This window comes from Salvelinus alpinus, chromosome 11 (genome assembly GCF_045679555.1).
Source record: "Salvelinus alpinus chromosome 11, SLU_Salpinus.1, whole genome shotgun sequence".
In the NCBI taxonomy this organism is placed as follows: domain Eukaryota; kingdom Metazoa; phylum Chordata; class Actinopteri; order Salmoniformes; family Salmonidae; genus Salvelinus; species Salvelinus alpinus.
Genome location: NC_092096.1, coordinates 28,085,401 through 28,099,188, shown reverse-complemented (window position 1 = coordinate 28,099,188; position 13,788 = coordinate 28,085,401). Strand labels below are relative to the sequence as shown.

Below are 13,788 nucleotides of genomic sequence, written 5' to 3'. Positions count from 1 at the left end.
GCCGTGATTGGGAGTCCCATAGGGCGGTGCACAATTGGCCCAGCGTTGTCCGGTTTAGGGGAGGGCTTGGCCAGAGTAGGCCGTCATTGTAAATAAGTATTTGTTCTTAACTGACTTGCCTAGGTAAATAAAGTTGAAATAAAACATTTAAAAATCTTCTGGCAAGGGAGGAAGAGATTGACAAGGGGGGTGTGTCTCAATCCAAGCCTGTCAATGGACAGAGCAGACCATTAAAAAACTCTTGCTTGTTTTGTGTCTCTTGCTTGTTTTGTCACACAAACAGGTGGCAGAGACCAAGGCTGCTATTATTTTCACTATATAGCCCATATTTCTGTTTTACAGCATCCACTGATTTATGTATTTTGGACGGTTATCTTGATAAACCAATAATAATGAAATGTGCACCCATTATTCGCTCAATAGTGGAATATACAAATCGATATTCTTCCTAAAGCTGACTGCTATCCGAATATAGGAGCCTTTTCATATAACCTGTGACTTTATTAAATTAGCAAATAACTAACAAAGCCTTTTCGCCTCCGGTTGGTGCTGTAACCCGCCATCCACGCCCATACTGTACAACGCTGTATTAGGCAGGATACCATTAGGCACTGTGGCGAGTGCGGTTCGAAGAAAGTGGAGAACTGAGGGAAAGAAAGAGGGAGTGATTGGGATGCTACAATAACAGACAGACATACAACGAGAGGACACGACACGACACAGCGTGTTTGTTGGGCTACACCGAGAGAGAAGAGATGACAAAATAACCGAGCCGAGAGAGAAGAGAGCGAGTGGCGGTCTGGGTTTGGCAACCGGCTTGTTCGTTGTTCCCTCGAGCCAGCTGCAGCAGGCAGCACCGTGCAAAATGCGCTATTTACGGTTCCTCATTCTTGCGTTCGGTTCGACAATGGACTCGTTCTGCAACTGAGCCTGCCAACCTTGCAGCACACCGCAGACGGTAACCTACCCATTTGAGGGAACGCTTACTGCAACGTGCAGTAAAACGAACACACAGATGTTTTTTCACAAGATACAGTGAAGGGGATCCCCACCGCTTTCTACATACCGGTTTTGGATTAGAAATCCGGGATTAGAAGAAGTTCGGTCGGGATGGGGAAGGAACAAGAACTACTAGAAGCGGCCCGGACCGGGAATGTGGTCCTGGTGGAGAAATTACTGAGTGGGAAAAGGGGAATCCTGGGGACAGCCTCGGGCTCCATACCTCTGCCAAACCTACTGAGGTAAACGAAGTCGTCAACATACATTTTCATGTCATATGAAGATTGCCTAGTTGATACTACTATTGACATACTTCTATTGACGGTCTACGTTGAAAAAGATGGGCTGTTGCGCCAAAGTTGGAGCATAGCACTTTTACGCAAACTGACATGTCATGAGACCAATTACTTTATGTGAATTTAGAATTCAGGAAAGTCAGAGGCAGCCTCTGCTAAAACCTGGTTGTAGTCTTTGTGTCCGAGAAGGGGCTTTGCGTTAGATATAAACTTGGCGCACAAACTGCATAAGATTGGCTACATCAATCTTGACAGCTGTCAAATTGTTGTCACTTTTACACTGACCCTGGCTATACATTATAATGATGCATGGTTTTGTCCGAAGGTGGTGTTGCCAGCAATGACCTGTAGCCTAATACGCATATCACTTGCTACTGCAAATGTTGATGTTACATTGTAGATATATTTGCCAATTTCAACCTGGTCTCAGAGCAATTAGTATGGTCTGGGACGTTCTTTTGTGTCCCTCCATTTAGTAGGATATGTTACGTAATCCAATCCGTATGATATGTTCCAAATCAAATAGCATTAATTTCTGTCTTAAGTAACCAGACCATTCTTACATACAGTATCATACGACTTGGAGGTACCCCAAAATATGTCTACTATGTTACGTTTAGTCGGAGCAACCAGCATGAATATTTGGCATTGATCAGTAGCCTAAACACTCAGTGGCTATTGAGGGCCTGTTGAAGGCCTCATGGTGTGTAGACCTATGCCAGTGTGCCGTCATTGATACATTTAAATAGGCTACTATTAAATGACCATAACATAGTCCAAGTGTTTGTGATATGTTGCTGATATGTTGCTGAATGGCTGGCGGTATGTTATGCGGTAACCTCATTACCTCATTACAACTTTAGACTGTGAGAATAGTCCCTTTCCACCAGGCCTCTCCTTCCATCTCTATCAGTAGAGAGGACTGAGAGAGGTGATCAGTTAGATCAAAGGACCGGGCGTACGGGAGGAGCATCACCTCAGGCCGTGCAGCAGTGCTTTGCTTTTACAGCCGTGTTGAGGTGCACTGATGGGAGAGAGTGAGGAACAAGACAGTTGACGATGGGAAGGGCGTACGCCTATGAAGGAAGAGGGAGGGGGAGCATGGGAACTGTGTGTTTGTGCATGCGCGTGCTTAAACTGCACGTGAAGAGATGGAGCTGAAGGGTAGGCTTGTACATCACTATGGCAACAGCCTCCAGGAACAATAAAAACACCAATATTTACATCTTACAGTTAAATTAGGAAAAGGAATCAAACAACAATATATACATATCAACTGCCATGTGGTACAGTATTTTGAAGTTTCATTTTGTACCAGTCCCACAAGACTGCTGGCATCAAATGCAATGTTTGAATAGGCCTGTGCTATGTATTCCGAGCACAAGCTTGCTTTGACAGAAAATGGTGTCCCTGAGGAACTGTTGTGTAGCGTGTGTGTGTGTGTTCTTCTGGGTTACACTGAAAGTTGGTCTTTTATTGGGTCAATGCAAGGCAATGGTCCATAGTCTGTGAAACAGTGGGTGGTCTATAGACTGTCCATCTGGACAAGGTTTTGTAAACCACCTCAGGCTTATTCCCTGACAAAAGTATGTGTGTGTGTGTCTGTGTGTGTGTGTGTGAGTCAAACGGAAGGTGGAGGGTTCTATTAGGGTAGGTAATATTTGGGGAGTTTTCTTTGGGAGACAATGATGCATATTCACCCATCTTGAGGCTCGAGTCATTCAGAACATTCCAAAGCTGTGAGGCCCTTTTCCAGAACCTCTCAGCACCACATAGTGGGACACACACACAGGAAAATCAGTAGTAGATGATTTCATGGCCATAGTTCAGGTATACGAGCTGTACACGGTCATAGTTCACATATACTAGCTGTACACGGTCATAGTTCACGTATACTAGCTGAACACGGTCATAGTTCACGTATACTAGCTGTTCACGGTCTTAGTTCACGTATACTAGCTGTACACGGTCATAGTTCACGTATACTAGCTGTACACGGTCATAGTTCACGTATACTAGCTGTACACGGTCATAGTTCACGTATACTAGCTGTACACGGTCATAGTTCACGTATACTAGCTGTACACGGTCATAGTTCACGTATACTAGCTGTACACGGTCATAGTTCACGTATACTAGCTGTACACGGTCATAGTTCACGTATACTAGCTGTACACGGTCATAGTTCACGTATACTAGCTGTACACGGTCATAGTTCACGTATACTAGCTGTACACGGTCATAGTTCACGTATACTAGCTGTACACGGTCATAGTTCACGTATACTAGCTGTACACGGTCATAGTTCACGTATACTAGCTGTACACGGTCATAGTTCACGTATACTAGCTGTACACGGTCATAGTTCACGTATACTAGCTGTACACGGTCATAGTTCACGTATACTAGCTGTACACGGTCATAGTTCACGTATACTGGCTGTACACGGTCATAGTTCACGTATACTGGCTGTACACGGTCATAGTTCACGTATACTGGCTGTACACGGTCATAGTTCACGTATACTGGCTGTACACGGTCATAGTTCACGTATACTGGCTGTACACGGTCATAGTTCACGTATACTGGCTGTACACGGTCATAGTTCACGTATACTGGCTGTACACGGTCATAGTTCACGTATACTGGCTGTACACGGTCATAGTTCACGTATACTAGCTGTACACGGTCATAGTTCACGTATACTAGCTGTACACGGTCATAGTTCACGTATACTAGCTGTACACGGTCATAGTTCACGTACACTAGCTGTACACGGTCATAGTTCACGTATACTAGCTGTACACGGTCATAGTTCACGTACACTAGCTGTACACGGTCATAGTTCACGTACACTAGCTGTACACGGTCATAGTTCACGTATACTAGCTGTACACGGTCATAGTTCAGGTGTACTGGCTGTACACGGTCGTTGTTGATTGTTAACTTCTGGTTTTATGTAGAGACACAGTAATGATGAAGATGGATTTGTGACTGTAGGTCTATTATGTAATCAGACAGGTATTACAGTGATGACTAGCGTTACCACATGACAATAATGCTCGTCCATTACAATATGTGGGAAATTATGAGGATGATTGTGTGATGAAAGAAGGAACATTTTTAAAAGCCAACACATGCCAGATATGTTGAACACTCCAGCTACACAGGAGAGTCAAGTACTGGTTATTGTCGGTGCTTGCTATCGTTACTCCTTGTTCTAGTGGCTACTGTCACTGAAGGGGTTCTACAATTACACAGACACAGAGAGAACCCCCTTTGATCAGTGTGGCTGAGAGTACAGTATGTCATCCTGCTCCACAAACAAACAGTGCTGAAGTGATGTGAGAAGAGGTGGTGATTCTCAGAGGGGACACACACATACACACAGCAGTGTTCTGCTCAAGGCTCCAACACAAGCAGCAGAACACATAAAAAATAAACACAGGGGAGGCTTGTCTCTGTCGCTCTGTGCCAATTTAAACAGAGAGATTGATGGAGAGACAGATACTGTGTGTGTGCGTGCGTCTGTATTTTCTGTGTTCTGTTGCTTGTGTTGGAATCTTAAGCAGATCACTAACCCAGAATGGTGTGTGTATTAGAGGTCGGCCGATTTCAAGTTTTCATTAAAAAAAAAAAAAAATGTATTTATTTAATTATTTTTTTACACCTTTATTTAACTAGGCAAGTCGGTTAAGAACACATTCTTATTTTCAATGACGGCCTAGGAACGGTGGGTTAACTGCCCTTTTTCAGGGGCAGAACAACAGATTTTTACCTTGTCAGCTCGGGGATTTGTTTTTGCAATCTTCCGGTTACTAGTCCAACGCTCTAACCACCTGCCTTGCATTGCACTCCACGAGGAGCCTGCATGGCAGGCTGACTACCTGTTACGCGAGGGCAGCAAGAAGTCAAGGTAAGTTGCTAGCTAGCATTAAACTTATCTTATAAAAAACAATCAATCTTAACATAATCACTAGTTAACTACACATGGTTGATGATATTACTAGTTTATCTAGGGTGTCCTGCGTTGCATATAATCGATGCGCCTACTTCGACAAACGGTGATGATTTAACAAGCGCATTTGTGAAAAAAGCACTGTCTTTGCACCAATGTACCTAACCATAAACATCAATGCCTTTTTTTCCCGCCTTTATTTAACCAGGTAGGCTAGTTGAGAACAAGTTCTCATTTGCAACTGCGACCTGGCCAAGATAAAGCATAGCAGTGTGAACAGACAACAACACAGAGTTACACATGGAGTAAACAATAAACAAGTCAATAACATGGTAGAAAAAAAGAGAATCTATATACAATGTGTGCAAAAGGCATGAGGAGGTAGGCAATAAATCGAATAATTACAATTTAGCAGATTACCACTGGAGTGATAAATCATCGGATGATCATGTGGAAGTAGAGATACTGGTGTGCAAAAGAGCAGAAAAGTAAATAAATAAAAGCAGTATGGGGGGTGAGGTAGGTAAATTGGGTGGGCTATATACCGATGGACTATGTACAGCTGCAGCGATCGGTTAGCTGCTCGGATAGCAGATGTTTAAAGTTGTTGAGGGAGATAAAAGTCTCCAACTTCAGAGATTTTTGCAATTCGTTCCAGTCGCAGGCAGCAGAGAACTGGAAGGAAAGGCGTCCAAATGAGGTTTTGGCTTTAGGGATGATCAGTGAGATACACCTGCTGGAGCGCGTGCTACGGGTGGGTGTAGCCATCGTGACCAGTGAACTGAGATAAGGCGGCATTTTACCTAGCATAGCCTTGTAGATGACCTGGAGCCAGTGGGTCTGACGACGAACATGTAGCGAGGGCCAGCCGACTAGGGCATACAGGTCGCAGTGGTGGGTCGTATAAGGTGCTTTAGTAACAAAACGGATGGCACTGTGATAAACTGCATCCAGTTTGCTGAGTAGAGTATTGGAAGCTATTTTGTAGATGACATCGCCGAAGTCGAGGATCGGTAGGATAGTCAGTTTTACTAGGGTAAGTTTGGCGGCGTGAGTGAAGGAGGCTTTGTTGCGAAATAGAAAGCCGACTAGATTTGATTTTGGATTGGAGATGTTTGATATGAGTCTGGAAGGAGAGTTTGCAGTCTAGCCAGACACCTAGGTACTTATAGATGTCCACATATTCTAGGTCGGAACCGTCCAGGGTGGTGATGCTAGTCGGGCGTGCGGGTGCAGGCAGCGAACGGTTGAAAAGCATGCATTTGGTTTTACTAGCGTTTAAGAGCAGTTGGAGGCCACGGAAGGAGTGTTGTATGGCATTGAAGCTCGTTTGGAGGTTAGAGGAAGGGCCAGAAGTATACAGAATGGTGTCGTCTGCGTAGAGGTGGATCAGGGAATCGCCCGCAGCAAGAGCAACATCATTGATATATACAGAGAAAAGAGTCGGCCCGAGAATTGAACCCTGTGGTACCCCCATAGAGACTGCCAGAGGACCGGACAACATGCCCTCCGATTTGACACACTGAACTCTGTCTGCAAAGTAGTTGGTGAACCAGGCAAGGCAGTCATTAGAAAAACCGAGGCTACTGAGTCTGCCGATAAGAATATGGTGATTGACAGAGTCGAAAGCCTTGGCCAGGTCGATGAAGACGGCTGCACAGTACTGTCTTTTATCGATGGCGGTTATGATATCGTTTAGTACCTTGAGCGTGGCTGAGGTGCACCCGTGACCGGCTCGGAAACCGGATTGCACAGCAGAGAAGGTACGGTGGGATTCGAGATGGTCAGTGATCTGTTTGTTGACTTGGCTTTCGAAGACCTTAGATAGGCAGGGCAGGATGGATATAGGTCTGTAACAGTTTGGGTCCAGGGTGTCTCCCCATTTGAAGAGGGGGATGACCGCGGCAGCTTTCCAATCCTTGGGGATCTCAGATGATACGAAGGAGAGGTTGAACAGGCTGGTAATAGTGGGTGCGACAATGGCGGCGGACAGTTTCAGAAATAGGGGTCCAGATTGTCAAGCCCAGCTGATTTGTATGGGTCCAGGTTTTCCAGCTCTTTCAGAACATCTGCTATCTGGATTTGGGTAAAGGAGAAGCTGGGGAGGCTTGGGCGAGTAGCAGCGGGGGGGGCGGGGCTGTTGGCCAAGGTTGGAGTCGCCAGGAGGAAGGCATGGCCAGCCGTTGAGAAATGCTTGTTGAAATTTTCGATTATCACGGATTTATCGGTGGTGACCGTGTTACCTAGCCTCAGTGCAGTGGGCAGCTGGGAGGAGGTGCTCTTGTTCTCCATGGACTTTACAGTATCCCAGAACTTTTTGGAGTTAGAGCTACAGGATGCAAATTTCTGCTTGAAAAAGCTGGCCTTTGCTTTCCTGACTGACTGCGTGTATTGGTTCCTGACTTCCCTGAACAGTTGCATATCGCGGGGGCTCTTCGATGCTATTGCAGTTCGCCACAGGATGTTTTTGTGCTGGTCGAGGGCAGTCAGGTCTGGAGTGAACCAAGGGCTATATCTGTTCTTAGTTCTGCATTTTTTGAACGGAGCATGCTTGTCTAATATGGTGAGGAAGTAACTTTTAAAGAATGACCAGGCATCCTCAACTGACGGGATGAGGTCAATATCCTTCCAGGGTACCCGGGCCAGGTCGATTAGAAAGGCCTGCTCGCAGAAGTGTTTTAGGGAGCGTTTGACAGTGATGAGGGGTGGTCGTTTGACCGCGGACCCGTAGCGGATACAGGCAATGAGGCAGTGATCGCTGAGATCTTGATTGAAGACAGCAGAGGTGTATTTGGAGGGCAAGTTGGTCAGGATAATGTCTATTAGGGTGCCCATGTTTACGGATTTAGGGTTGTACCTGGTGGGTTCCTTGATGATTTGTGTGAGATTGAGGGCATCTAGCTTAGATTGTAGGACTGCCGGGGTGTTAAGCATATCCCAGTTTAGGTCACCTAACAGAACAAACTCTGAAGCTAGATGGGGAGCGATCAATTCACAGATGGTGTCCAGGGCACAGCTGGGAGCTAAGGGGGGTCGGTAGCAGGCGGCAACAGTGAGAGACTTATTTCTGGAGAGATTAATTTTTAAAATTAGAAGTTCGAACTGTTTGGGCATAGACCTGGAAAGTATGACAGAACTTTGCAGGCTATCTCTGCAGTAGATTGCAACTCCTCCCCCTTTGGCAGTTCTATCTTGACGGAAAGTGTTATAGTTGGGTATGGAAATCTCAGAATTTTTGGTGGCCTTCCTAAACCAGGATTCAGACACGGCAAGGACATCAGGGTTGGCAGAGTGTGCTAAAGCGGTGAGTAAAACAAACTTAGGGAGGAGGCTTCTGATGTTGACATGCATGAGGCCAAGGGTTTTTCGATCACAGAAGTCAACAAATGAGGGTGCCTGGGGACATGCAGGGCCTGGGTTTACCTCCACATCACCCGAGGAACAGAGGAGTAGTAGGATGAGGGTGCGGCTAAAGGCTATCAAAACTGGTCGCCTAGAGCGTTGGGGACAAGGAAGAAAAAGGAGCAGATTTATGGGCGTGGTAGAATAGATTCTGGGCATAATGTGCAGACAGGGGTATGGTGGGGCACGGGTACAGCGGAGGCAAGCCCAGGCACTGGGTGATAAGAGAGGTTGTATCTCTGGACATGCTGGTCTCAATGGGTGAGGTCACCGCATGTGTGGGAGGTGGGACAAAGGAGGTATCAGAGGTACAGAGAGTGGAACTACGGGGTCCATTGCAAACCAAAACAATGATAACTAGCCTGAACAACAGTATACAAGGCATATTGATATTTGAGAGAGACATACAGTAAGGCATAAAGTGATTGCAGGTCTTGATTGGGAGAGCTAGCTAAAACAACATTCTTTAAAATCAATACACAAGTATATATTTTTAAACTTGCGTATTTAGTTAATATTGCCTGCTAACATGAATTTCTTATAATTAGGGAAATTGTGTCACTTCTCTTGCGTTCCGTGCAAGCAGTCAGGGTATATGCAGCAGTTTGGGCCGCCTGGCTCATTGCGAACTGTGTGAAGTCCATTTATTCCTAACAAAGGCCCTAATTAATTTGCCAACTGATAATTAGAAAACCCTTTTGAAATTATGTTAGCACAGCTGAAAACGGTTGTTCTAATTAAAGAAGCAATACTACTGGCCTTCTTTAGACTAGTTGAGTATCTGGAGTATCAGCATTTGTGGGTTCGATTGCAGGCTCAAAATGGCCAGAAACAAAGACCTTTCTTCTGAAACTCGTCAGTCTATTCTTGTTCTGAGAAATGAAGGCTATTCCATGCAAGAAATTGCCAAGAAACTGAAGATCTCGTACAACGCTGTGTACTACTCCCTTCACAGAACAGTGCAAACTGGCTCTAACCAGAATAGAAAGAGTGGGAGGCCGCGGTGCAAGAGGACAAGTACGTTAGTGTCTATTTTGAGAAACAGACGCCTCATAAGTCCTCAAATGGCAGCTTCATTAAATAGTACCCGCAAAACACCAGTCTCAACGTCAACAGTAAAGAGGCGACTCCGGGATGCTGGCCTTCTAGGCAGAGTTCCAGTGTCTGTGTTCTTGTGCCCATCTTAATCTTTTCTTTTTATTGGCCAGTCTGAGATATGGCTTTTTCTTTGCCACTCTGCCTAGAAGGCCAGCATCCCGGAGTCCCCACAACACTGTAATTTCACACATAGAGAGATGGTGATTGGTCCTCGCTCATTTTCCCAGTATATATCGGTCTATGAAGACCAGAGAGTAAATAACACAAAATGCTGTTTATTTTCTGTCATAGTTTCTAACCACAACACTCAGAATTGGTCTTATTATAATACTTAGAATCAGTAATAAATGTCACTTTTTTCCACCACAGCAGCACTCATGGTGTAGTGGACCACTAGACTGAACCGCTAGCCTTGGCAGGCCAATATGTGTGTGTGTTTCCTCAACCGCCTAGTCTGGGATGACCACCTCTGACGCGTGTGTGTGACTGTGTGACTAAACCAACCATATGGGAAGACGTGTGTGGGAGGGAGGGGTGTAACAGACCATCCATAAAGATAGAAGATGGGGAGATGTAAAGGAGTAGTCTGGAGGAGGGGTAGACGTGGGTCAGGGGTTAACTGTGGAGAATGTAAGTGGGAACACACACTCTCTCTCAAGTCAGTTTCAATTCAATGTAAGGGCTTTATTGGCATGGGAAATGTATGTTTACATTGCCAACGCAAGTGAAATAGATAAACAAAAGTGAAATAAACAATATAAAATGAACAGGAAACATTTCACTTCCAAAAGAATAAAGACATTTCTAATGTCATTATGTTTATATACAGTGTTATAATGATGTGCAAATAGTTAAAGTACAAAATGGAAAATAAATCAACATAAATATGGGTTGTATTTACAATTGTTTGTTCTTCACTGGTTGTCCTTTTTTTGTGGCAACAGGTCACAAATCTTGCTGCTGTGATGGCACACTGTGGTATTTCACCCAATAGATATGGGAGTTTATCAAAATTGGATTTGTTTTTGAATTCTTTGTGGGTCTGTGTAATCTAAGGGAAATATGTGTCTAATATGGTCATACATTTGGCAGGAGGTTAGGAAGTGCAGCTCAGGTTCCACCTCCTTAATTTTGGGTCAGTCACAGTTGTCAGCTATTCTGCCACTGTGTACTCTCTGTTTAGGGCCAAATATCATTCTAGTTCGCTCTGTTTTTTGGTAAATTCTTTCCAATGTGTCAAGTAATTATTTTTTTGTTTTCTAATTGTGTTGCTGTCCTGGGTCTCTCTCTCACGTACGTACTCCTCACTCAACATAACTCTGGAGATTTGATTCAGTTTCCTTTAGTTCTGTGAACATTAGAGAGATGTTGAATGTATCTACCCTGTGTAACAGTACAAACTGAGCTGTGTGTGGCTAAGAAAACGATTTTTTATTTATTGCGGCTCTTTAATTATTTGTGACTCTTATCTCTCTTTTTTTAGGTATTTTCTTAAAGCTGCGTTGTTGGTTAAGGGCTTGTAAGTAAGCGTTTCACGAAGGTCTACACCTGTTGTATTTGGGGCATGTGACAAATACAATGTGATTTGATTGTGAGCGTATTTGTGTGATCAGTGGTTCAAGGACTAAAGGAAGGAAGCATTATCACTGTAGCATGTCTACAGCATATGCATAGCCCTGTTTTTAATCTCTTGTGTGTGTTGGCGTCAGTGTGCTTCTGGCTCTGTCTGGAGTGGGGGGAGGGATAATCACTAGTTGATTAAGGTGTGTGTGTGTGAGAAACAGAAGAGTCTAGATATTGTTTTCTCTCTCAGTCCATCTCTGTTTGGATCTGTCTTTTTCATGTCTGTCTTTTCTCTCTTGCGCTGTCTTTTCTCTCTTGCGCTGTCTTTTGGTCTTGCTGTCAGTCTCTCTCATCACTCATTTGTTCACTCTTTACTCATCCTCTCTCCTCCCTCTTCCTCTATAGAGACAGAGACCCAGTCTCTCTCCTCCCTCTTCCTCTATAGAGACAGAGACCCAGTCTCTCTCCTCCCTACTCATCCTCTCTCCTCCCTCTTCCTCTATAGAGACAGAGACCCAGTCTCTCTCCTCCCTCTTCCTCTATAGAGACAGAGACCCAGTCTCTCTCCTCACTCTCTTCCTCTATAGAGACAGAGACCCAGTCTCTCTCCTCCCTCTCTTCCTCTATAGCGACAGAGACCCAGTCTCTCTCCTCCCTCTTCCTCTATAGAGACAGAGACCCAGTCTCTCTCCTCACTCTCTTCCTCTATAGCGACAGAGACCCAGTCTCTCTCCTCCCTCTTCTTCTATAGAGACAGTCTCTCTCCTCCCTCTTCCTCTATAGAGACAGAGACCCAGTCTCTCTCCTCACTCTCTTCCTCTATAGAGACAGAGACCCAGTCTCTCTCCTCCCTCTTCCTCTATAGAGACAGTCTCTCTCCTCCCTCTTCCTCTATAAAGACAGAGACCCAGTCTCTCTCCTCCTCTTCTTCTATAGAGACAGAGACCCAGTCTCTCTCCTCCCTACTCATCCTCTCTCCTCCCTCTTCCTCTATAGAGACAGAGACCCAGTCTCTCTCCTCCCTACTCATCCTCTCTCCTCCCTCTTCCTCTATAGAGACAGAGACCCAGTCTCTCTCCTCCTCTTCTTCTATAGAGACAGTCTCTCTCCTCCCTCTTCCTCTATAGAGACAGTCTCTCTCCTCCCTCTTCCTCTATAGAGACAGTCTCTCTCCTCCCTCTTCCTCTATAGAGACAGTCTCTCTCTGTCACTCTATCAATCATTCTCTCTTCCTCCGGCTCCGTCTCTTCCTCCTGTTCTACCTCTTCTTTCCTCCATCTCTTCTTAGGTACACACACACACACACACACACACACACACACACACACACACACACACTTATCATTACCATTCCTTGTCTAGGCTGCCCTACCAAAAAGCAAAATGGCAGTAACTGCTCATAGCTTGGAACTGAGAAAAATGGCTTTTATTTACCTTGGTTTAACACTAACTTTATGCAGTTACTGCTAACATGAGCCCCATTTTCTTTAAAACACAATACAATATTGGCAGGATACCTGTCCACATGATTAAGCATGTATTTCATGTAGCAAAAATGACTAACTAATTTTCGACCAAATGAGCAGTTACTGCCTTTCTTCTAGGTAGGGCAGTACGGAGGGAGTGTTTTTTTATAGTGGTGACGTTGACGGACTCATCTCCGTTGACAGCAGCGTTTTGGGAATTCTATGAGTCCATGACAGTGGTCGGGAAAACCTTCAGATTGGATTCATTAGTGCCGCTGGAAATCCCTCTTCAATCAGTATTGTGTCAGGAGCCACAAGGTAGACTTGGGGCTGCGTCTCAATATGGAAAAATAGCATCCTTCCCTCACCACCTTTCCTGCAAATCCATAGAAACAATATCATAGCACATATTGTAGGGTATTAGACTACATATACACTTAACACTCATTTGGAAAACCGAATTAGCAAGGACAAGTACTTCCTGTTAGGAGACCAGCACAGGACATAAGGAAAGAGGCCAAGGGAAGAAGGCGGTTTCCAGAGTATTGGGACCCAGCCCATGGAAGGGGAGATGATGAATGGGAGGCCAGACTGTCATTGTAGTTAATGAGGTTCTGACCTGTACATAGCAGTGGAAGTGTCAGACACACATTCCTTCCTGCCTCCTTTGGCTTGTATACTAGTACTTGTTCTGGGATAAATCGCACCGTGCCAAGACGGTGGATAAATCGCACCGTTTCCAAGACGGTGGATAAATCGCACCGTTTCCAAGACGGTGGATAAATCGCACCGTTTCCAAGACGGTGGATAAATCGCACCGTTTCCAAGACGGTGGATAAGTCGCACCGTTTCCAAGACGGTGGATAAATCGCACCGTTTCCAAGACGGTGGATAAATCGCACCGTTTCCAAGACGGTGGATAAATCGCACCGTTTCCAAGACGGTGGATAAATCGCACCGTTTCCAAGACAGTGGATAAATCGCACCGTTTCCAAGACGGTGGGTA

At 45.0% G+C, this 13,788-nt stretch overlaps 1 protein-coding gene across 6 annotated transcripts in view; it reads left to right on the top strand.

Moving 5' to 3' along the window:
• Positions 1 to 594: 594 nt before the first annotated feature.
• The window catches only part of LOC139533827 (ankyrin repeat and sterile alpha motif domain-containing protein 1B-like), a 330,155-nt gene continuing 316,961 nt past the window's right edge, over positions 595 to 13,788 (top strand). For 3 of the 6 annotated variants that reach the window (XM_071332244.1, XM_071332241.1, XM_071332242.1), the window contains exon 1: positions 595 to 1,241. In XM_071332244.1, coding sequence (XP_071188345.1) covers positions 1,111 to 1,241 — 131 coding nt within the window. In that variant the 5' untranslated portion in view covers positions 595 to 1,110. The remainder of the gene's footprint in view (positions 1,242 to 13,788) is intronic. The other 3 variants (XM_071332247.1, XM_071332245.1, XM_071332243.1) reach the window with 1 other exon arrangement.